The 25,676-nt window shown below is 44.9% G+C and overlaps 1 protein-coding gene across 1 annotated transcript in view; it reads left to right on the top strand.

The window, feature by feature from the left end:
* Positions 1 to 14,109, top strand: part of LOC138453691 (zinc finger protein 271-like) — a 70,570-nt gene extending 56,461 nt beyond the window's left edge. The window contains exon 2 of the mRNA XM_069606763.1: positions 10,825 to 14,109. Coding sequence (XP_069462864.1) covers positions 10,922 to 13,117 — 2,196 coding nt within the window. The 5' untranslated portion in view covers positions 10,825 to 10,921 and the 3' untranslated portion in view covers positions 13,118 to 14,109. The remainder of the gene's footprint in view (positions 1 to 10,824) is intronic.
* Positions 14,110 to 25,676: the final 11,567 nt, after the last annotated feature.

Below are 25,676 nucleotides of genomic sequence, written 5' to 3'. Positions count from 1 at the left end.
AGGTGGGGAGAGAGGGATCTCAATTGAAGCCAGGAGAAAAATGACTTCAGTTTTTGAAGAGTTTAGCACGAGGAAGCATAGAGCCATCCTGTGACGAATTGCAGTGAGGCAGTTCGTAATCCGTTCCAAAATGGCTGGGGAGAAGGAAGGAAATGAGAACAATATTTGAGTGTCATCAGTAAAAAAGATGATGGAGAAAGCCAAAGGATGAGATGTCCGGAAGTACAGAGGGTGAAGCGCAGAGGTCCCATGACTGATTCTTGGAGGATGCCAAAATGGAGATGGCTGGGGTAAGAGGTTTGCCAGTTCCAATAGATTTTAAAGGATCAACCTTCCAGGTAGGAGGTGATCCAGGCACGAGCAGATTTGCGAAACGGTCCTGAAGAGTTAGAAAAAAAGGTGTGGGCGACTCTTTTGAAACTGGCTGAAAGGTCCAAAAGGAGAAGTATAGAAGAGAGTTTGGAGTGGTGAGCATTATAGAGAAAGTTGGAGACATGCAGGCGTGCAGTCTCTGTGGAGTGTTCACTAAAGAAGCCAGATTGAAGTGGATCCCCAATGTCATTATCCTCCAGTTACTTAATGATCCAGCCCAAGACCAGCCGCTCAAAGACTTTGGAATAATGGTGGGGAAGGAGAGAAAGTGGTTGATAGTTTGCTAGGACATTTGGGTCGGTAGAGGGTTTCTTTAATAGGGGTAAGACAGTTGCAGATTTGAAGGAAGCAGTGGAGAGTCGAGCAGAGGGAGAGTTTAAAGAGACCAGCGAGATAAGGGCAAGTGATTGAGACTAAATGTTTGAACATTTTGGTAGCAAAAGGGTAGATGGCGCAAGAAGGGTTGGCACTGCAAAGCATTCAGTAGAAGAGGTAGGAGAGAAGTAATTGAGTTGAAAAGTGAGGGGAGAGGTGGTTGACAGGATGGTTTGGGAGGGAATGAGTAGAGGGCTGTCAGTATGTCACACAGTTTAGAGTAAATGTAGTGGGCAAAGTCATTTGCATAGAAGAGGAGGTGATAGATATTTGGGATGTGTGAACAAAGATTGGAGGGCAGATAAAAGTTTGCGGCAGTGCTTGTGAAGGGAGGAGATTAGGTTTGTGAAGCAGAGTCCCATGCAGAGGGTAGGGTAGCAAGGGAATTTGTGTAGGGTAGGGGTCTTAATTTGCACCACCATCGTAGGTCATGGCTCATGTTTCTTTAGAGGGTCTGAATTTCAGAGGTGATCCAAGGTTGAGGACGGTGTGAATGTGTGAGCAGGATAATATTGGTCCAACAGAAGTGAAAGTCAAATCGCAGTCCATGGAAGAGGCATGAATGTGGGAAATGTAGGAGAGAGGTCATCAAATCAAGGGGCAAAAAAGTCCTGCTTGACTTTACTCAGATCTATGTGATTACTGTGAATAGAAAATGCAGAAGACAAAAATACCCATTCACATTTCAATGCAATTGTATGCAGGGGAGAAGGTGGAAGGGCTGAGGTGCTATAGTGAACAATGGAGTGATCAGAGGGAGACTGGTTAATTGAGACGTCAAAGAAGGAGGGTGAATTGGAGAGAAACACTAGGTCAAGATAGTTGCCACCAAGTGAGTAGGTTGTTCATGGAGGTAGTGGTCAAATAAGATAAGTTCAAGGCAGGTGGCTGCAGAAGGCTTGGGGAGGTTGTCACCCTCCATGACAATGGGTATGTCAGTGGGAAATGACTCAAGGAGAATGGTCAGATCAGGGAAGGAGTTTAGAGGGCCCCAGAGAGATTGACGGACAACCAGATGAGTTAGAGGAGTAGGTGGGAGGAGTTGAATAGTGGCATGTTCCAGAGAAAGAGTTGATGTTCGATGTGGTAGACCGGCAGTGCTGAAGGCCTTATTGATAAGGAAGCCTGTGCCACCACCCTTCCCAATCGGTCAGCGAGAGTGGGAGAAGGTAGTATGGAGTCCGTATGGAGAGCTGCAAGTGTAGCAGTCATGAAGGGAGAGCCAGGCCTCGGAGATCGTAAGAAATGAAAGTTGAGGGTGATGGGAGTCGAAGTGGTCAGAGATGCAGGGAGACTTATTGCAGAGGGATTGTGCATTCCAGAGGGCAAGTGATGGGTGTTGCCATGATGCAAGTGAAGACCATGAAGAAAGGGTTTATCCTAAGAGAGGTAGAAGGTCGGTGGTTGTGTGGAAAGGGAAGGGGTTGATGATTGGCTGAGAAGACGCAGGTGTAAGTTCTGAGTTGGGCTAGAATGGGGCTAGAGGTAACCAAAAGACAAATAACAGACCCAAAACAGCAAGGATTCTTGGTTCTGTGAGGTTACAAAAGTTCTGCAGTGAAAGGGTAGTCCATGGGTTGAAGAAAACCTATGCGTGGAAGCACAAATCGGGTAAAGTGGGAGCTCTATGTATTCGTGGCTTGAGCAGGGGTTCTGGCCCTATGCCTAGATGGGCCAAAAGGGGGAGCTGCGAGTTCTGGGTGTTGTAGGCCTTATCACAAATTCCCATCCTAGAAAAAAATCTGGCACCTCAAAATGGTGGAAATGGTCACTGAAAATACTATTTGAGCTATTGAGGAAAAGCTGCACTTGTAAGCAGCTGGCTAATAAATTGTTTGTTTATGCTTTTATACAACACACATGTAATTTCTTTTTTTGTGTTTTTTGCATGAGCCCAATTTCTCCCATATATTTGGTTTGGTGGAGTATATTGACAATACTTAGTGTTTACCAGCAAACAGTATATTTCTATACTGACTGCAATATGAGGACATACTTGCACTGCTGCTGTAAACACCTGGCAGAATAGTAAGGGCAGCAGAGGAGTATTTCACCTCTGACTGCACTCCGTCAGGAATTAGGCACTCCGATTTTAGTTTTGGTTTCATGTTGTGTGTGATAAACAAATGCATGAGAAAAACTACCAATATGTTATGTTATTTGGCCTTTATATAGCGTTCTATTTATCATTGGTATGACCTCAAAGTGCTGGTGGGGTTGACCGTTATGACCGTGTCCATACTGCGCTGCCTGTGCCCAAAATGGCGGGCGCAACGCAGCACCACAACGAGGCTATAGCCTTGTTTCTAGCATTGCTTTTCCCTTTCTTCTAATTACGCTGCGCCGGCAGGCATAATTGACCAGACTAGAATAACTGCCTATTGAGTACTACCCTAGGCAATCTAATATACCCTTTACGCCGTCTAGCTACTATCCAATGCTCTGTCACAGTCAATCGTAAACATTGTAACTAGAGTATGTATATTGCTTTATTACATATGGTCCATTACCCTGCTAGACCTGTGCATATGACCGGCCTACATCTGTTATCCTAGGATATATTCTACCCAGTTACTGCCAGCACCACTACCGACTGTGATTTGCTGTTATGCTGCTATGTTGTTATTGCATAGGCCAATATGGAATGTATTGTGCTAAATTGACCTCACACTTAGGCCGACGGTGCTACTCAACGCTATTACTCAACACATCCACATTTATCATGCCAGTCTGCTTTACATTGCCGAACCTGCACTGTCCGCCGCAATGATTAAATAATGAGTGGAATAATTTGTTCAGACGCCCCCCGCCCACCCCCCTAACTCCACTCGAAACAGGTTGTTTAGTTCCAGATTAATTTCCACTGGGACTCTTTCATAGATTATTCCCGCGTCGACCCAGGTGGCCGATATTTAAGGTGTAGGCTACAATACTGCTCCAGCCACCTTCTCACCGAGCATATAGTCCTGCTTGGTGTGCTACTTACCACCATGTTTTCATTCTGCATTGTGCAAGATTGCCTACCCTGTTCAGGTAGCTCCTACATCTCTTATGGAAACGGCCTCTTAAGAATAGCCTGCTACTGGCATCATCCCATCCCTTGTCCCACACCATTTCTACCTACCACACCTCCATTTTTGCCTTTGATATTTTTGCCTTTTTGTCAGGATTACCTCAATACCCTAAGCACTACAAAAAACTTGAAGAGCTTACTGCCTACTAAGCGTGCATCTTTGATAGATCAGGATTTCGCCCTAAATAATACGGTCGACTCAACCACCTACCCGATTCAGGGTACCACGAGACTACATCGCCTAAGATCACATGCTAATTTGCCCCTCATTAACTATAATTCAGCCTGTGTTCTGCCCAAACGGCCTAAGCCCAATCCTTTGCCCAGCAGCAAACAACATAAGACGCCCTCTGGAGTTATTGCCAAACATCCTGCTAGTGCCATTGATAATCGCACTCCAATCATGACCCTAGAGCAGTGGTCTTCAAACTTTTTTGGCCTGGGTCCCCTCTGAGCAAAGTTTGGGCAGGCCGGGCCCCCTCAAAAGTGGCAGATGGACAGTATGTAGAAATCACTAACCTTTGCATGCCGTCACTGCACCCTATTCCCAGTACAGACCCTGGGCTCTCCGCACCCTACTCCTACCACTATCCCAGTGCTGCCGTCCATCCTGCTCCCAGCACAGTCCCATTACACCAGCATAAACACATCCATACACATTTAAATAAAAAATAAATCACCATAAATGTACCTTCTGCAATGGCCTGCGTGTGGTTGCTAAAATCCCCAGCTCCAGGTTGCTCTGCCCGTATGTGCGAGGAAGCGCAGGAGCCCCCCTCGCACATACATACATGCAGTGCCCCAGACAGCATTTCCAATGAGCTATGCAGGGCTGGTGAAGCTAAACACCCCCCGCGTTGCATAGCTCAGTGATCATGTGCGGCTGGGGAAATGAACTGTCAAAGGCAAACAGTGTTTCGCTTTGACAGTTCAGCCAGCCCAGGAGCACTCCCTCAGCTGGAAAAAGCAGCTGAGGGTTGTGCTCAGTATTTTACTGGGCTTGTTCCTCGGCTCCTCCATAATGGGTGAGGTGGCCAGTGGGTGGACGCCCCCTCACCCATTATGGATGAGCCGGCAGGCTTGGACTGGCCTATAGGGCAATAGGGCGATGACCTACCAAAAATGCAAAATGCTAGTGTAGGCCAATCAAAATGTGCCACTTTTTTGGCTAATGTGGGCCAGTTTGAGGAGTTACTTCACTATGCAGCTAGTAGTTTTGACCATTGTTGATGAATAAATATTCTTTAAACATCACAATTTGTTTACATTTGAACAAAAAACAACCCCTTTGGTACTATTCAAACAGTCTGTGACTGAAGGACTGAATATCCATTTGCAACTGCTGCCCCCTGTTTCAAAAGCACCAGAGCAGGAGGCAGCGGCTTCCTAGTCATGGTCCCACTCTGGAACAAGCTCCCACTAAACATTAAAAATGTAGACTTTTCCCAATGTTTCAAAAATTATTTACCTGGTTATTCAACCAAAATCTAACCACTAATAAAATATCCACCCTCCGTTGGCCCAGATACACGGCTCCCTAGGGTAGGCTATTACCAGAAGCTGTATATAGTGAAAGTGACCATGCAATGGATTAACCTACGTAACCTTTTGTATCACTGTCTTTGTGTTGTAATTGTAATACTGTTTTGAACTTTATTGTAGGATGTCTGCAACAACGCCATGATACCTGAGGGTTTGGCTAATGTAATAAAATAAATAATAAATAAAATAACACCCTCAGGGACCGCAGTAGAGAGTGTTAGTGTCGTTGTGTACAGCCAGCCCTCTAGATAAGCTGCGTATTGTGCCTTTTTACGCATGCAATTATGGCCAATACAAATGATTTAATTTCCTACTGCGTACCTTGTATGCTTTATTTATTCATTAAAAAACATACTTTCCACCAATAGATGGCACTGTAGTGTTTCTTTTGTCATCTGCAGCATAGCAAGACAGGATGATTAGGCGCACATGAGTAGAACACTGCACTTCTGTGAAACTTGATTTGGTAAAATATTTTGTTTCTGCTTCTCAAGTCAAGAGTCACAGTTCCTTCTACCCTGCACCAGACTGCCACACTCCACGCACAGGAGCTCTCTGCATGTGACAGCTGTACTCATTATACATCAGCCTGACCTGCTCTGTAGAGAGGATCTCCCTGCAATATGCCCTGCATACAGCCCGTGGGCAGGAGCACCTTGCACTATGTAGCGCCTACGCCCCACGGATAGGCGCTCTTGCATTAGACTGCTCTCCACGGGCCTGAGCGTTGTGCATTAGACTGCCTTGGTCTGTAGACGTGAGCTCTCTCAACTATCTAGCGCCTTCAACCCATGGACAGGAGTTCTTACATTAGACAGCTCCATTAGACTGCATCCCTCAAGAGACAGAAACTCTCTGCACCATGTAGTGCCTACACCCCTTTGGACAGGAACTACTGCGTTAGACTACTCCGTTTAGTCCTGAGCTTTGTGCATTCAACTTCCCTGCTCTAAAGCAGGAGCTCCCTGCATTATGTTGCACCTACACCCCATGCGCTGGAGCTCTTGAAATAGGCTTCTCTATATGGGCCTGAGCGTTGGGCATCAGACCGTTCTGTTCTATAGACGGGAGCTCTCCCCATTAGACTGCACATTATACGGGCATCAACCCACACCCACAATTCTTTTCAAATGCAACACGATAAAATTTCCTGCCAACGTGCTGCATTTGAAAATAATTATTCTTTTGAATTTGGCGCGAGGGAGTTTAGACGTGGCTGCAAAGTCAGCCACGTCTAAACGTCCCTCGCGCCAAATCGATGGCACCAGAAAGGCTTCTGCGCCAAAATGGGCGTGCTGAACTGGCCGCTGCGCCAAAGCGGTCGCGGCAAACCGGCCTGCGTCGAATCGGCGGCACCAAAAAGGGGTGTACCGTAGCAAGCGAGCAACACAATAAAGCATGCACCCTTACCTACCCTGAGCAATGTCTATCGCATTGTGTGTAACCCTTTGTCTCTGACTAATTAGCGCTTTTTTTTCTGTTCCCTTCATATTTGGCTTCCTATCCACCCCCCCAACCTTGCAACCATTGAAGTTATTAGCGCCTCCGAAATGTTGTTGCTCTATTTCATTTCATTCAAAAGACTTCTCTGGGCAACGTCCACATGCTGGCACTGCCCATCTGTTCCCACCCACCGTTTATCACAGAGACAAACTGGAAATGTACTTGTAATCAATAGTTGACATTTCCTAAATTTGTGGCTTGACTTGAAAATCAAACTTCGTAGACTTCTTAGAATCCATTTACTATCCTTTATGTTTGTGTTAGATGGCTACGGTTCCTCAAATGAATTTTATGATTTGGTGGTAGGGTGACAACATTTTCAAGATATAAAACCCAGGGCAGGCCACCAACATAAAAGTAGCACTGGAATTTGACAGTGGCTGTCATGACAGAACTTTAGCAGTTGGGTGAGGAATACAACGCGTTCCCCTGGATGTAAACTGTGCTGATATGTAGTGACAAGCATGTTAAAAACAAAGGAACTTTTGCTTTGATTGCTATAAAACCAATTCTCAAGCAGCCTCTGTGGCACAATCCGTTAATTCATGTGACAGGTGTTCGAGCTCACCATGGGACATAAGAGACCTAGTTTAAGTGTTAATTTTAATGTAAAACTACCAAGCTATTCTAATGTTTATTTAATTTTGAACTGTTATGTGGACTTGTTGGTAAATGAGCATTGTGCATCGAGATGTGAAGATTTACTCTTCCAGCCGTGACAGCTGGGATGCTGCCAGTGGTCACCCCCACCAAAACCAGTATTGGGCTTTTAAACAATAATGAAAATGAGCATGTGGGGCAGATGGCCCAATTCCTGGACGTCTGGTCACCCTACTTGGGGCTGGGCACACCACAACTGTGTACGTGTTGGATACGTTTTACTCTCTTGCAGAGGAGAAAACTCATTTTTACTCTCTTGAAATTGCATTTACTCTCTAATTTGAAAAAGCATGCGTAAAATACTCCCACCTCAAAATCTTACCTGGAGCACTGTGTGCAGCTGATGTAGTAGCCTGATGGGAGCTGCATCATAGCATTAGGTGTGGTGATGTCAGTTGAATGTGTGCAGTCTGGTAGGTGGACACCCAGACTGGGTTCTGGCTGCGTTAGGCCTGTAGGACGCTTATGTGAGCAGCTAGGCCGGTTTGTCGTGGGATATAGCTGCGTTTTATTAGAGTGATGAGGTGTTTATGGGGTAGTGTTCGTATGTGAGAAGCTAGGGCAAATTTATCGAGGGGTATAGCTGTATTCTAATTGTGTGAGGGTGTAGAGTGTAAGCATAGTGATATGATATGGTGTGATAAGATAGTTCATCCACAGAGCGCATATGCTTTGTGGATGGGCACAAAAAGGGGGACAGCGAGACAGCAAGTTGAGCTTACAGTGACAAGACGGGGCTAGAGGGATACATGGCGACATCATGAGTAAGACGGAGACGGGGCACGCAGCAATACACCGGCACAGTGGGGCATACAGCGACATCACAGGGACTGGAGCAGAGGGGTACACAGCGACACAGGGCACACAGCGACACACGGGCACAGTGGGGTAGACGTGACATCACCAGGACTAGAGGTGTGGGTAATACTGAGGGATATATAGCTGCATCACGGGAACAGGAGGGCAAGGTACACAGTGACACACGGGCATAAGGGGCACAGGGAGACAGAGGGCTGGGCTTACAGCGACAGTAGGGGGGTAGAGTGATACAAAGCGACATCATGGGGAACAAGGAGGCAGGGTGCACAGCGAAACACGGGCACAGAGCGATACACGGGCACAGAGGGGAAGGCAATACAAAGGGATACATTGCGACATCACGGGAGCAGGTGGCCGGGGTACACAGACACGCAGGTCGCATAGCGACTTCAAGGGTACTAACCGAGTTGTCGAACCTGGAAATGGGAGTAGTTTTGATCCAAGGAGATCATTATTCTGGATTCAGGGACACAGTTGTCTATGGCTGAATTAATGGTTGTATTCATTGATGACATGGTCGGGAAATCCCAATGTGTATTTTGTCAATGGGTTGTTGGAAATTAAGTCGCTTCTAAGGTTGATGTTGGTGTTATGGAAACAGCCATGTTTTTAGTACTTTGCGGAATGTCATTTAGTCTTGGGTGTGTCGAATATGTGGGGGAAGCAAGTTCCACAGAGTTGGGGCCAAGGTTGGGAAAGCGGATCCTCCGATCCTGACGGAGTTGGTGGGAGGGATCACTAAGAGGAGGACAGTGCTTGATCTTAGGGTGCGGGGTGGGAGGTAGGGTTTTAACTTTTCTTGCAAGTATAATGGGCTGGTCTTGTGCACTGCATGGAGAGTGATGCAGAGGATCTTGAAGGAGGCCCTTCGTCCGACTGGTAGCCAGTGGAGGGTTCAGAGAGCCGGGAAGGTGTGGTCTCTAGAAGCCAGGGCGAGGAGCAGTTTAGCAGAAGCGTTTTGCACTGTTTGGAGTTTATTAAGGTGGTATGCTGGCGCTCCTAGATATAGGGAGTTGGCATAGTCCAGTCTCGACATTACAATGGACATAACAGCAGCAAGTCTATTTGGGAAGGAGAGATGGGGAAAGATGCGCCTGAGAAGTTTGAGATGGTAGTGACAACATTTAGACACATTGTTGATCTGTCGGGAGAGGGTTAGGTCAGCGTCCATAGTGCAGCCGAGATTTTTTACTGTGTCGGAGTGGGGTTTTTTGTTTGCTGGCTTGGAGGGTTACAGAAATGCCTGTAAAATCACCAGTATCAAATGCGCTAAATTAACTAAATTCTTGTCACATTTAGATGATTTGAGTACTTTGTGCCTGCAAATGTGTTAATTGTGTTTATCAAGCAATTTTGTGTTTAATACATTTCTTGATTAACCAAGCATGTTTTTAGTCACTTGAATAAGTGAGCAGTAATAGCATGCCACCACACAGTGATACGTTAAAGAAAAAACGTAAAAATAGCAGTCGTTTATTCTAGTTTTGTAAAGAAAAAGCACATACCAGTACTAAAATGCTGTTCATTTGATTCAACAGATTTATAGGCAATTAAAGAATATAAAAGTTCTAATGTTAAAAATATCTGAATTGGGTGAAACTGTATGGCTATAGAAAAACCAAAACTCCCTTTGACATTTCATGCTTTCCTCAAGTTTACTTTTCATTGCATATATTGGCATAGCACTTTAAGTATGATCTCTTGGCCATGCTGGTCTTCAACTACAATTCATGGTTTACAGTGGTGGAGGTGCACACAAGGGCCATACTTTACCTTAGCCCTCTGCTCCCACTGGATTCATCGTTGCACGTGGGGAGTGGCTGCTCCTTAACCTTTTTTGAGTTGACCCTAGCAGCAAGTGACTTCCGAACCTGTTTAATTGAGAACTGGAATGTGGTTTTAATACCCAAATCATTGGACTGGCTGCTTGTTCTGGTATAACCAATCCCTGTCTCTTTCAGGTTTCTTTTGGGGGCTTCTCCTAGGGCCCACTGGGACGCTATTGGGGATAAACGATGCCCAATATTCTGGGGGGGGGGGTACTTCCCTGAGTCTAGGCCACTACTCTGCACTGAAAAGTGCACAGTGCCTAACTATAAGAGGTGTATCTTAGTGCAGAGCTGTACAAAAGACAACGGCCCAAGAAACACATGAATTCAAAGTCCTCCAAAAGGAAGGGTTGTTGACCCACATAAAGGGACAAAGAACAGTGACTCTGAGCCAGGGTACATCATTCACCCTTTAAACCCATCATGTATTGGCAATTGGGTGCGCCATGGCTCCACAGGCAACTACAGATGGCGGGGCTGCTTTACCATAATGCTGTATCTGTCATACACAGAAAGGGATAGATGTGAGGAAGACGGCATTAAGGAATTTAAGACATATTGAAGTCCCAGCACGTTTGCCTTTCTTGAAATCTAAAGTTGCCTGTACAATAAAGCATTTTTTCTCCTTTTGTTTTCTTTCTTCTACTGTAGATACCAAATGTAGCAGAACACAACCCGATATACTGCACTGGATTCCAGCGATAGGCATGGGCTAAGAGAGGGAGCAGCAGCTACAAAGCAACATGTAATGTTCAGCAACGGCACAAGGGAAGAGGTCAATTTTCAACTGTGTTCTGTTGACCGCAGAGAAGAACCTATGGTGCAGCTTTGTTTGGACGGACATCAAAAAGACAGAATGCATCCAAGTCTGAGCGCCCAAGATGGGGCTGGAGCAGAAGCTAAATTCCACGAACAAATTGAAATCCTTGAGATACAGGCAGTTAAGGTAAAGGAGGAGCTGGAAACATCTGGTGACCGTCCAGTGACTCCAATACTGGGTGGTGAACTTGAGTGCACCTTGTGTTTGGAGTCCTTCCAGTATGTGTCAGAACTCATGTTCCACGAGCAGATGCATGGAACCAAAAGCCGCTTTGAATGTCGGATATGCAGGCGACAGTTCCAGTGCACCTCTAACCTAAAGGACCATTACAATGTCCACACAGGGGAGCGCCCATATTGTTGCTGTTATTGTGGCAAGACCTTCACACAGTCATCCTCCTTGGTCATTCATGAGCGTACTCACACAGGGGAGAAGCCATTCAAGTGTAATGTGTGTGGCCGGTACTTCAACAATGCATCCAACTTTGTTAAGCATAGGCGGCTGCACGGTAGGGGGGAACCAGGGAAACCCCTCGGCGAGACGGATATAAAAACGGAATGTGAGGTCCTGACTGAGAAGCCATACATATGCTCATTCTGTGCAAAATGTTTCAAGCGTGGCTCCGATCTGCGAGACCATGAGCGCATCCATACAGGTGAACGCCCATATGTGTGTGGTATTTGTGGTAAGAACTTCACACAGTCATCTGTGCTGACTGGCCACATGCGCATACACACGGGTGAGCGCCCCTTCCGCTGCAACGCATGCGGAAAGAGCTTCAACAACTCCTCCAACTTCAAGAAGCACCAACGTATCCATCTTTTTCAAAAGGTGCTGGGAAAAACATTGGGGGACATGAGGATGCCTCCTTGCCAGAAGCAACCCTTGAGCTGCAAAAATGAACTGGAATATCCATTGGAACCTAATACAGTCTCATCTGCCCAGGGGGTGGGGTTAAACAATGTTGACCAGCTACTCAAAGGGAGCGAAGGTGAAGGCCTAGTAGACTGGTTGGTCGAAAAAAAGACCTCAATCCTGGAACCAAATGTGGATGGCACTGCCATACGCATCCATGGAGGCACAGCCTACCTGATGAACAGAGTGAAACGTCGCCATGTAGGAGGAGCAGGAGGGAAGCCGGGGTCTGCCTTAAAACTTGCAAGGGGTGCAGGACCTGCTCAACCTCCAAGGGACCACCAAAAACATATTCCTTATGACACCACAGAAGATGGAACAAAGTACATTTCACCCGAAGCTAGTATGGAAATCCAGCTAAAACAGAGGCTTGTGCATTCCCTGGGACTGAAAAGCATAAACGCTAGTGATCCATCCCCACTCAAGAGGAAGGAGGTGGGATCCCGGGATGGCCCAATTATTCAAAACGGGAGCTGTGAACCATCAAATCGGCCAACAGCCAGCAGGACTCTGCATAGTCCAGCCATCAAAAGGGAACCTTTGGAACACCCTCTCTCTGATCAGGAAAGAGTATTCACCTCCGCTGAGAAGACTGCTGCCAACTCAACAAATGTGAGTATGCAAAACCTCCAAGGGGTGTTCATGGGTCTCTCTGGAGAAGTTGAATCAGGTGCCTGCAATGGAAATGCATATGCTAAGGAGGAAAGAGCATACAGCCTGAAGAATGTACAGCAGTCCTCGGATTCCCCGAAGAATGAGGAGGGTAGAACGGTGGCTGATCAAGCATTTCAGTGTTTGCACCGGAGGGAACTCTCTCCAAAGAGAATGCGCCTTCTCAGCACTCAGCCAGACTGTGTGGACTTCAAGCCATTCATCTGCTTTGTGTGTCCCAAGCGCTTCAAGAGAGCCACTGATTTAAAGGAACATTTGCGTGTCCACACAGGAGAGAGACCCTTTGTATGTAGGGTGTGTGGCAAAGCCTTTACCCAGTCCTCCGCCCTGTCCACTCACCAGCGCATCCACACTGGGGAAAAACCATTCCAGTGTGGGGTGTGCCACAAAAGGTTTAACAACTCTTCCAACTTCTCCAAACACAAGCGTGTGCATTCTGGAGAGCGGCCGCACAAGTGTATGCTCTGTGACAAGACCTTCCAGGAGAAACGCAGGGTGTGCAGACACATGAAAACTGTTCATCATCCTCTTGGATGAAGGTGGTCTGTTGATACTTAGTTGGGGGGCATTGGGTGTAGTTTTACTTATCTTCACATCTACTGGAAAGTCTTCTAGAATCTCTTAATAGGTAGGCGATTTCTGTTTTTGAGCATGACATGGTTCAGCCTACATTGATGGTTTCTGTACCTGGAAAACCATGGCAGTCATTTCAAATGGGATGTAGGTAGCTATCAACTATGGGGCTATATGCCACTTCCATGTTCGAGTGACATCTGATACACGAGGAGAGTGAAGCTTTAGTTGTCTTTGATGCCACTATGAACGCAAAGGACGAATACATCCCCTAGGCAAAAGCTACCCATGTATAATTTTTAAGTTGTGTATCCCCCCCTGGCCCCGTATCTCTTAACCATCGGCTCATCAGCCCCCTTCGACCATTATTGCAGGGAGCGTAGAGAGAAGGCACAAAGGAACTAAATAAATTATACACACGCAAGGGTCCCTCTACTCTAATTCCAAGGTATACCAAAAAGTGAAGAAAAAACATACTGGCAGAGAAAATGCTTTATCTCCCCCCTCCACCACCCAGCAGTTAAGTATGAATGCCCTAATACTCTACGATGGTGCCCTAATAGCACGATACAGCATTTCCAAAGAGAATTGGTTGCTAATATCTTCCTATGGAAGCCACACACACACACATACGTATTCATTTCGCACTGACATCTGACATTCAAACAGTGTTAAAACGTTTCACCATGTGGGGTGAGATCAGAAGTGATCTTTTGAATCCACACTGCCTCTTTTTCCAGCCACCATTCTTTAAGTTGATACACTAATGTAGTAGAGCAGCCTGCATTCTGTGACAATTATGTATTGATGTTCGGAAAAGACATGTTGATATTGAACCTGTTACACTATGCTTTTAAACAAAGGGGCTTGACGTTATGGCCTAATGGATGCAGGGGGATTCAGAAGCCAGTCTGTACGATTCGTTTTCTAAGAGAATACATTTGGAAAGACGTCTACGTGTGTTTATTTTTGTACTAATTTTGTCTAGTTTGCAAGTTACATTATACAAAGCTAGAACCGATCGTAATTCCTCACCAGCAAGAGTGCATTTATATAGGGCAAGGTGCAAAAAAGATTAGCAAACACAACAGCCAGAATGGATGTCACTATCTTTAGAGGTGATTGATAGCTTGGGTATGTGTTAACATTGTGATCCCTCTTCCTAGCTCCCCTCCTATGGACCCTCTCCCTTTAGAAATGTAGTGCAAGAGGCAATCACTGTAAAAGCAGTGGTTGGCAAAGCTTTATATTGCTTTGTCGGCAGCTTCTACACGAGATTCTGACGTCCTTTCTGATTTTGAATTCCTATTGATCATGTGTGTTCCAAATGACCGATCCGAATTTGAGTGCACAGATTTGTTCTTCAGTGCAGGCCATGTAGAAATCTGAATGCGTTCCACATTTTCACACGATTTGGATTGTGGTGCACTGTTACGAAGATATGTTAACTCCCTTTCGCTTCCATTTTATAGTGAGCCATCTTTTAAAGGATAAATACAATGTGCCTCATTCTGAGCTTGGCAGAGCGTAAAAAGCGTAAAAAAAAAGTGTTGGTAATTAACGGCACTTCTTAAGGCGGTAACGGAATTACCACCACTCCAAAAAAATCTGAGTTTGACATTGAAATTGAGGATTTACCTCCAGCATCATGCTGGACTCGATCCCCATTGTGTCCTGGCAGGACTAACACTGCCTTACCACCACTTGAATCCCGTGGAAACGCAAAGGACCAAGTGGCTGTAATTCGACTGAATCACGACCAAACTCTGAATGAGACCTCGTGCCAATAAATGCAAATCTGGCAGTGACTTACTGTTTACCCACAGTGACGTGTCTAATAGTTGCGAAGAGCAGAATTGGGTCCGTTTTTGGGGAAGAAAAGAATACTTCACTTGAAATTCCAAATCGACATGAAAATTCAGCATTGGGAAATGCCGACATTGAGGTGCATTGCAGATCACTGTCCATATCACACAATTGATGCTCGCTTATATTTTGTGTACATTGTTTTGCGGCATTATAGAAATAACATATCTCGAAACATCAGGCTTTTTTTTTGTATTTATCAAAGCAAATCATGGTTTTATTCTGAACACTCTAGATGTACCGCACTGAATGTTTTCGTTCCTTTACGTTTTATGCTGTCCTTTACGTGAAGTACAGGGGTCCTACAGGGAGACCTCGCCATGTGCGATTCTTCAATGAGCAGATGAGCTGAAATGTTGGCGTTGTAGTGTTGAAGTTATCCGTGATCAGAGAGCAAGGTCTCAATGTGTTTTCAAAAATATTTAAAGCTGTAAAAATTGTTCTCATTTTATTTTAAGTTTTTTTTTACTTTCATGTTCAACATGCGACTTCTCTGCTGCAGCAAAATGGGAAAATCCCCTCTTCTCCTACTTGCTGTGGGTGGACAAAATAAAAATGTGAACATCTGACCTTGGCCACAAGGCACGTTTGCAAACCTGACTGCGAAAAGATAAGCATTTGCCCCCATAACAGCGGGTGTTTCTTAGTCCATTGTTTTTACTCTTATCCCAAGGCCCTTTTCACCAGTCTTACAGAGAGCAGGCATAATATTTCAAACGGCTCTGATCACCATAATCAATCCTACCATTGTTGCATACCTTGACGTTCAGACCTGAGGCTCTACTTTCCTGTTAAGATGTGGCCTTCCAAGTTTGCTCGGAGTTGGCCCATTACTGTAATTAAATACAATATTCGTGAAGATGAGACTTGTTTAAATGTACACTGACAAGACAGCCACTGAAGGCCACCACTTCCATCGAAGTACCAAATGCATGATCACAGATCGCCCATTTGTAAAAGGCTTTGTTCAAAAACGTACATCTCCTGGAAGGTACAATGCTCTGCATCTAAAAATAAAGCGGTGTCCAAGTTTCCCCCGCATGTCCCAAGTAGTCCTTAACACTTGGGAGCCCCATAATGCTGGCCTATTGCAATTCCCACCCCACCGTTGATGTATATATAGAGATTTTGCTGGTATTCGGTTGAAACTTGTGCACTTCTTCAAAAGAAAATGTTACTCACTGTAGTGACTATTCAGACGCGAAGAAAGACGGAAAGTTGGGCATGGCATGCAAAGGAGGTTCCCCCATGGGGCGTGACTGGCATGCCATTGAGATAAAATGCTAGATTATGGTACTATGCAACAGGCTGCAACCCGGTCCCGTTCAATTGTTTTTCCATCAGTATGGTGGAAAGGGGACGGGATGTAAGGGTCCAGTCAGTCAGCTCATATACCCTTAGAGCTAGAATGAAGTCTAAGCAAATTACCTTTCAGAGGCCATACTGTTCCTAGACTCTGTCACTGCTATCCCAATTATGATTTCCAATTCATTTAACTTCTTAACCATTCAATGTATATTCAACCCCAGTTTTGATACATTTTTTGTTTCATAATTATTGATTTTCAATGTCCTTCATCACTGAATTCCGACTTTATCAAACGTTAAAGAATTTGCTTTCTTGTTGTACATGTGCAAAGCATGACCTGTTGCACTACATTATATCTCCTATGACCTGACCACATGGTTTTATTTTGTCAGACAAGCAATATTTGTGCATCAACCCATCCAGCTACCAGTAGTAGTAGAGGTGCTGATCTCTCTACTGAGCCTTTGCCATACGCCCTAACTAAATCACTAGCAATGACTTGGGCTTACATTGGTATTCTTAATATGATGCACTCAGCAGTTTCATTCAAAAAGACTTGGATCCCCTTGTCCCGCTACCCATAAAGACATAAAATATTGTAAGATGCTCCCAAAAATGGAAAAATAGCAAGTATGGGTATGATCTATGTAGAGCTGTGCTACTGGGTCTCTTTAGAATTATGATCAAATGGTAGGCTGTGTACTCCTTACTTCAAGCCCTCCTGTTGGGACCTGATAAATTATCAATGCTAAAGTTTGGTTGAGTATGAGTAATTGCGCTCTGCCTTGTAATAACAAAGTGAATTATTTGTAACATCGAAATCCATTTAGTTTCACTTTAATAATTGTCCAGAAACATTGTTGCTCGTGTTTCTTTATAATCCTGTGTTACGGTGTTCAGACGACACATGTTTCGACCCCTGGGCCGTCCTCAAGGCCTATTCCTCTGTTGTGTGCGGTTAATACACCCTAATGGGTTATGTACATAGGTATACAGCAAATCGCATGTATGTTCTTTGCTTTCATTCGGTTGCAAAATGTTTGCTGCAGTACAATTCTAGCTTCAGCCCGTTTTTCAGATCCTGCGGCAAGGATTCTTTTTAGAAGCTCAAATAAGATCAGTGGTGTCAGATGAACTTAAAACGTTAAGTGTGATAGGGTTCAGTCCCTGATTCATGATAAACCTCACCCAGAACCATCAGATGGCAGATTGTAGGCCCATCTCTAACCTTCCTGTGACCCAAAAGCTTCAACTCTTCATTGAGCCCAATGATTTGCTAGATTAAAATAAAGCAAGCTACATGGCAGAGCATGGAAGTGATTCGGTTGTAATGCCATTCTGGATAATCTTCGACTAGAATTAAATGGCAGAGGTGTTGGGTATGTTATGGTGTGTACGGCAACATTTGACACAGTAGAAAATGCCACGTTATCTCGTTTCACCAAAATTGGGTTACACAGACTAGCTATGGGTTGGCACAGTTATTTTCTAGCCAACGATCCTATGTGTTTTTGATGCCCCCTTTTCCATTTATCCCTTAGTTGTCTGATGTCTCCCAGGGCTACAGCCTTTTCCGATCATCATCTATTGGTTGCATTGCGCCTTACTGTCCTTCGTTAACCCCTTTGATGTCACTAGGTATAGTTACAGAGGACTCTCCAATCTTGTTCAAAATAATTTACCTACTCCCCAACCAACTACACATGGGGCTTTTGTGCAGTAGAGGCTTGGATGAACCTTCATCTAAAAATGTATCCTACAAAGATGGAACTCATGATAGTGGGGCCCCCAATCCAGGGCAACACCCAGGGAACTGGTGGAAACTCACAACTCTACCCCTGCATATTCCTATTGATTTAAGATTGGGATCTTAATCCTCCTGGATGATGCCCCGTTTCCGAATCCTCAGGTGTTGGCTGTGGCGAAAGATGTTTTAATAACTGCAAATACTAAAACATGCATCTTCAGGTGATAATTTCCCTTGTTCTAGCACGTTTGGATTATGGGGGGCGGGGGGCAGGGCAGTGGGAGGGCATATTAAGAGTGAAAAAATGATGCCGCCCCTGCTCTCCTTCATCTTAAGTGACACAGGCATATGGCTCGCTCTTGTTCTTCCTCCGATTTCTTGAAACTAGTTGTATTTATATTGAAGTCATTATGTTTGGTGTATAGAGCCAATTGATTTGGCCCTCATTTCTGGATAAACCAGTTACCTCGCTGCCTTATTCATCAGCTGATATTGCATCATCTCACTTGTTGAAGGTGCCTAGGTATGCGACTGACTGGATGTGCCTTTTCCTCAATAACCACCAAGTGGTGGAATGAGCATCTGCTGTGGCTTAGACCTAATATTAACCATGTGGAATTTATAAGAAAACTAAAAAACACTATTCAAAATGTACCTGGAATAATTCCCTTCTATTTATCTACCTCTTACCCTTGCCTGGTTTTCAGTGAGTTGCACTCAATACATGACACATAAACTAACTAGTTTGAAACTAATGAACTAAGTAAAATATAACTGGACATTGTCAAATGGCCATGTGAGACCGAGCTAAATAAATATATATTTTTTGACAATGTTTTTCTTTCCATGTGAGAACTACCGGCATCCACATTCTTGCCACATCACACGGTAACCCACAATTCACTTTTTTAAGAAAGGTACTATATCACTTCCTATGACTGGAAAAAAGATTGGCCCTAAATGCCTAAATTGAACCCCTAAACAAGGTGATGGGATGCTTCTAGTTGTTTGAATGTCAGTAGGCACAAATAACGACCAAGAGCTGAGCTTCAGCCGGCATCTTATTGTGCTGCCTTTTGAACTGAAGCTTTGTATGATGTAATGTGTGAGATGTTTTTTAAAACACAGATATGGTGTGGGTTGGTATTTCATAGCACTCTGGAGATTTCTGAGGCTTGTGGATCTGCTTTGAATCACATGTTTTGCATAGGCCGCGATCTAGTGGTACATGCAGAGTATTGCATGACTTGCTTTCGAATGCTGAAAAGGGACATCGACTGGTCGAGTCTGAAATACTATCCCTAGTGTGACTTCTGTAGTACCCATGGTCCTTCATGCATCAAAGTCCCTCCCCCATAGTGGATGGTCACAAGTTGTGGAGTTCGTGGCTTGTAGCTTTCATTAATTATTAGCACCCTTGCAGGCGGAGCCAGCCAATCGGGTGGCTAGGGATGCAGGCTTGAACTGTCGATCAAAACTATCGTTCCATGCCGCCCAACGACCGGCTCCCCCTGCCGACATCTCCCCCCCCCCCAACCCTCTTGTCTCTTTTTGTTTTTAATCACCAGTCCTCCCCAACCCCCTTCCAACCTCCCATTTCGCTCGGGCCGATAACTTGGGCTGCGTTTAACACCATATTATTACTTAAGCTTAATATTGCGTTCAACAACAAACGTAGTTCTTTCTTCTCAATGGCGCTTTCAACGGACAAAGATAATCTCCCAAAAACTCCTCGTCTACTGCCGTTGCAGCATCGCCCTACCTCAAGCCTTGGCCTATAAAGTAGGGAGGGTTGTCACATTTCACGTGTACCTTAGAGAATGTCTACCTTTTGACTTCTCCTCTTTTCTGCTTAGACTTTTACAATATTCCTTTATCATGGAGCACAATTCTTTTAAATTCTGCCGCTCGTGTCATAAAAAGTATCCCTGGAAGGGCACCCATAAGGTGTCCAACCGGTGCTGTCCTTGATATCACCCTGAAAAAAGTTGTGCTGCCTACTAGCTTTTTCGAGCTAATATTCTAAAGGACTGGCGTACTAAACGTTGGGCGGCCTGTGCCATTCAGGCTGAGGCAGCTATAGAGGTGCCGAAGAGTTAGAGGAGGCATTTAGTGCACAAAGTGACGCTGAAGATGAAATGGGAGCAGAAGCAGTTTCCCAAGTGCTGGTCCGTCCCCCCTCCGAAAAGGCATGTTGGTGGCATCGCTATGGAAACCAAACACACATAATAAACATGGGGGATCTCACTTGCGTTCTGTAGGGAAACGCACAACCCCAAGCCTTTCAACAAAACATTTGTCGAAGCATGGCAATGCGGAACAGACACGCTCCTCCAGCGGTTCTGCCTCTACACAGATCTTGTACAGTAAAAAAAAAAAACACCAGCGCCGAAAGATCATCCGTAAATATAAAACATGGACTGCAAATTTCGATAGCGCACTCATAACGTGCACCGGAACAGATGTCGTTTCCCTGTACTACTCGCACAACTGAGCATGCTTCATCAGACAAACAACTGTCAAAATGCCTCAGTTCACACATTTCTGCACTAGCCCATACGTCGCTGAAAATCTCACATTTCATGGAAGCCTCTCTTCCTTTTATCTCAGGCTTTTGGTTATACCCCACATCATACCCTGAGTAAGCTAAATTCCCTTTTAAAGTAACTGCTTCTTCAGTCCGTGGACAAAGGAGAAATCCCATCAAACCATGAACAATGTATCTTCCTTTGTATCCTTTATGGAAAAATGTCCCCTTACAGAGAGACAAATGAAAATAATGTAAGGAGAGCCACCCTCTGTCCAAATCCTCCAGATTACAGGTGGATGCCCTTTTACAGACCCATGTTACCACTCTTAAACAAGACCTGGTCATTGAGGGGGATCAGGACGATACTGACTATTGAGATGATCAATTTGGTGATGACAATACTTTATTTATTGGTCATTTGTTAGGCTCTTATACAATTAGCAAAAACTGTTGCAAAGCTCCCACAGGGCAACAGGGAGGTGGACAATGAATTTCAACAGAGATAAATAATTGAATTAATATTACAAACATTGGGAATGTAGACAAACCTTCTATGCCTTGTGAGTGTTCAGAACGTGCAAGTGCAGGGGTGCCGTGGTGCTTACGGAGAAGTGCTCAGGGTGAAGTGCTTAAGAAGAGAAGAAGAACGGAAGTACAAACTCCCTTGGGAGCCTAAGTCTAAGTAAGGGCAGTAAGAATAGACAGCAGCTGGTATGAAGGATGTGTGGGGCAGGGCCCAGAGGATACATACAGGCCCTGCACATCAGTCGCGCTTCTGTATGATTAGCGAGGAGGAGAAGGAAGAAGTGAAGAGAAAGGTCTTGGCTTTTTCGGAACTTGAGGAGTGTTGGGCAAAGTTTGTATGCAGTACCCTCTGGAAACACTCCAAACAACTCTGACTACAGGTATAGGAAACCCAACCTTTGGCATAAGCTTGTACTATACAATTTTGGTAGCGTGTTGAGCAGCCAGGTTTATCTCAAGAAGGGTCAATGTGAGCTGTAGTGGAGTTACACAGAGATTTACAGTTACAAGTATTGAAATAAACTCTTAAATTAATAATTAGTATATCAGTTACAATAAACCTTCAGAAGAGAGCAATATAACGGTAACGCTCAAATACACTTCATGAAATACACACTCTTAAGATCTCTAAATCCGTAGATACCCTTTTGGGATGACCCACAGACACTACCTACACCCTCACGTGACTTCAATTGCTAGGGTGCTGGAGACATTAATATATCACTGTTGCATTTAGAATCATAGTAATAAGTAAAAGGAAAAGATTATTTAGAACAAACAAGAGACCACACATGTTCTTAAGCAGGCAAATACTTTCAGGTCCCCCAATAAGAGTCATTCAGTAGAAGATGCTAAGTCAAAATCAATAGGCAAAAGTCTATGTGAGCTCAAGCACTTCTTTGTAGGTAAGTAGAAAGTCTTTGCACAATGTTTTAGAAGGCTTTGAAGAAAAGAAGAATCAAATGTAGGGCCACAAGTTGATTACTCGTGAGTAGTAGAAGATGCAAGCAACTCTACGTTAAGAGGTAAGTTCTCTGACTCTGTACAGTACCTTTTTAAAATGAAGAACGTATGCAGCAGATGACTTGTTCCTGTGCAGCTCTGCAGATCTCACTGTTCCTGGGGCTCGGTCATGGGGACAAGCGGGAGGACATCGGGGGACTCCTGCACTGCACTGGGACGGTCAAAACTTGCAACTGTCAAACTTCACTCGCAGTGGCTGTTCGGTGTTTCAGCTCTTCGAATCTACCGCAAATAGCAACACTGCGGTTCCTGGCTGTCGAGATGGACTTTCCTTGCTTCTGGGGTCCTGCACTCTTGAGGGGGCTCAGGCTCGGCCAGTCCTGCTTCTGGGAGTGCGGAGGATCTTCCTGGAGCTGTGGGGCAGCTTAAAAGCAACATACACAATCTGGTGGTGTTCTCCCTGGCTATACGGTTTCCAGCAGCAACTCTGTGGAAATTCAACCAGCTCTGAGAGATGGATGTCCAGATGGCTTACTTTGGAGTTGATTGGTCCCACCAACTCAAAGGGAGAAGTCGTCCTTGCAGGGGCTTCTCTGTCGAAACAAATTTGGAGTTTCAGCACAGCAGCAGGGCTTCACCGGGCAAACCAATGGTCCAGGAGTTGCAGGAGGTGTCCTCTTCAAGTTCTTCTTCGGTTCCTTCCCACCCAAAAGCCTTGCCTTTTATTCAGTTCTCTCCCATTCATTCCAGCCTAGCTGTCTACTGAGCCTACCCAGCAGGGTGGCTCTCCTTGACGGACAGTCAGCCGGCCAATACCAACAGAGTGCATTTGGGTCTCCTAGGAGACTAAGCACAGGGAGGGCACCTCCCTCACTTCCTGCCTACCCCGGACACCCTGGAGCCTGAGGCAGAGTTCACTTGTGAATCCTGCCAAAGGCAAAGTGAACAATGGGATCAAATCTGGGTTGGCGCACAGAGTAAATCTCAAGAAGGACCTTTCCACAAAGAAATGGTGAAAAAAGACGACTAGGGCCATTTTGACAAAAATGGCACCCAGAGGTGCTTTACTGCAGCTGCAAACGTAACATGGTAGTTAAAACGTAACCACTGCCACCAGCCATTCAGTGAGAAAAGGGTAAAATAAAAAATGTTACATGAGAAGGAAGACAAAGGGGAAACTAGGTAACCCCCTCCAGCACCCTATTGTAAGATCGTGTGTGCTGGGTCTAGAAAGTTACAAATGTAAGTAAAGTCAATTTCACTTTACTGCTCTGGGAAACAGTAGTTGATTCCCAGAGAAGGTATTTAAACCTGAAAGACTTCACTGTGTCACTACACTGAAGGTGCTGTGTGACACAATGTTAAAGACCATGTCTATGGAGTTTATCAGACTCCACAACTCAAAGAAAACACAGCGTACAAAATCACATTAAAATACATGAGAGTGGGGAAAAAGGGTCTCACTCTCCAGGTTAAAAAAATCAAGCCCTCAACATCCAGCAAAGTTGCTGGGGGTTTCTAAGGCGGAGGGAATTCGCTAATTTCTGAGAATTCTCCCTAACAAGAAGGTCCTGCTCAAGAGGGAAAGGAAGGCTATTCCACAGAAGGGAGCTTGGCGTGGAAAGTGAACGGCCACCAGCTCTCTGTTTAGCAAACCGATGACCAAATCTTGATTCCCCCTCCCCTGCAGATGTTGATCAGCCAGTTGCTGATTCTCTTATGCATGATCAGGTCTTATACAATGATCTGTTCAAAAGGGCAGCATATCACTTTAAAATACAAATGCAAGATGTTCCCCAGGATCTAGATTTTGTAGACTAAATGTTCGTAGAGAAATCTGCTGGTCAATTTATACCTTTACTGCAGTCAATAAAAGGATACAACCCTCTGAAGTTACACCATCATTTACTAGGGTTGTTAACCCCAGAATAGAAAAGACGTTTCGGCCTGCACCGTCTGACCCTTTTGTACATAAAGGATCTCAAACCTGACCAGGGGCACCATTAGCTTCTGCTGAGGCACCCCCGGGAAGAGCAAAAAGCTTTTCGCAATAGGGGAAAAAAGGAAGCAACATTGCATATCCGGTGTGAATTGCTAAGAACACAACTCTTGTTTTCCAGTTACAATACGTCCCTTTGGGATAAGGTACGAACTCAACTAGGTTCTGTCTCCGAGCCTATTCATACAGAAATGTAAAAAAAAACTGTCAATGAAGCTAGACAGGTTGTGAATAACATTATTAAAGGCAACCTCGATGCAGCAGATAATGCTGGCAGAATTGTTGCAGACGGAACCTTGTTACAATGCCATGCCTAGCTATGCCTGTCGGGATTCAAATTGTAAATGCAAGCAACGCTGTTAAATATGCCCATTGAAAGCAATGTGCTCTTTGGGAAGGTAGTTGATGACGCCCTTGAAACAGCCAAGAAAGAACACAAGACTTTAATCAAACACAGCGACATCCACTCCCTTTCAGCCTACATATCAAGGAGGGTTTAAACTGGGTAGATTTCGGGCTGCAGCCTCTAAAGCACCACTCCCCAAAAAACGTGAGGCTCCAATTCAGGTCCTCTCCCATGTTTCCCCCGTTAGGGGGTTGAACATCACATTGCACATGGGAGGGAATCACTTTGGACAAGTGGGTTCTTTCCACTGTGACAAAAGTGTACTCCATAGAGTTCCTTTCAAAACTTCATCATCCTCCTCCAAAACAGTGCAAAATGTTGCAAGAACATCAACAGATTCTTCAAGGAGAAATCCAAGCTCTTCTTCAAAAAGAAGCGGTAGAACTGGTCCCCCCTCACGAGGAAGACAAGGGTATTTATTCAACTTCCTTCCTTGTTTCCAAAATGTAACTATGCGCCCTGTGTTAGACCTTAGTCCTGCAAACATGTATGTCAAACCACAAATGTTTCAAATGACTACCCTTCAGGAAGTAATCCTGCTATTAACACAAGGGGATTACATGGCTACATTGGGTAAGAAAGATGCATACTTTCATATTTCAATGTTGCCAGCTCAGAGAAAATCTCGGGTTCAAAGCTGGCACGATTCATTACCAGTTCGAAGTGCTTCCCTTTGGCATATCCTCAGCACCAAGGGTATTCATCAAAGCACTCGCAGTGGCAGATGCCCACCTGCGCATAGAGTCGATTCCACTGTACCCTTATCTCAATGACTTGCTAATAACAGGAAAGATAGCTCAAGCGTGTCACCTGAGCACCCAAGAGACAACCTGATTTTCAAACAAACTAGGATTCTCAGTCAATGAGAAAAAATAAATTCTCGTTCCAAGTCAAACAAAACAGTTTCCTGGGTCCCAAATCCAGACTGAAGATGATTTGGTCTTCCCCCTCCAATGAGAGGGTACACAGATTTCACATAACCATACGGAAAGGCCATGCGCCTCCTAGGTATGATGGCCTCTTGCATTTACATAGTACCTCACGGCCTGCTACGCATGTATCCTATGCAAGAGTGGCTAGGAAGGCCATGCGCTTACTAGGGATGATGGCCTCCTGCATTGACGTAGAACTTCACGCCCAGCTCTGCATGCGTCCTATGGCAGAGTGGCTAGTGAAACA

The sequence above is a fragment of the Ambystoma mexicanum genome, chromosome 1p (genome assembly GCF_040938575.1).
Source record: "Ambystoma mexicanum isolate Mex_15411 chromosome 1p, UKY_AmexF1_1, whole genome shotgun sequence".
NCBI lineage: Eukaryota > Metazoa > Chordata > Amphibia > Caudata > Ambystomatidae > Ambystoma > Ambystoma mexicanum.
The sequence above is the reverse complement of the archived record's forward strand: the minus strand, read 5'-3'. Positions and strand labels throughout refer to the sequence as shown.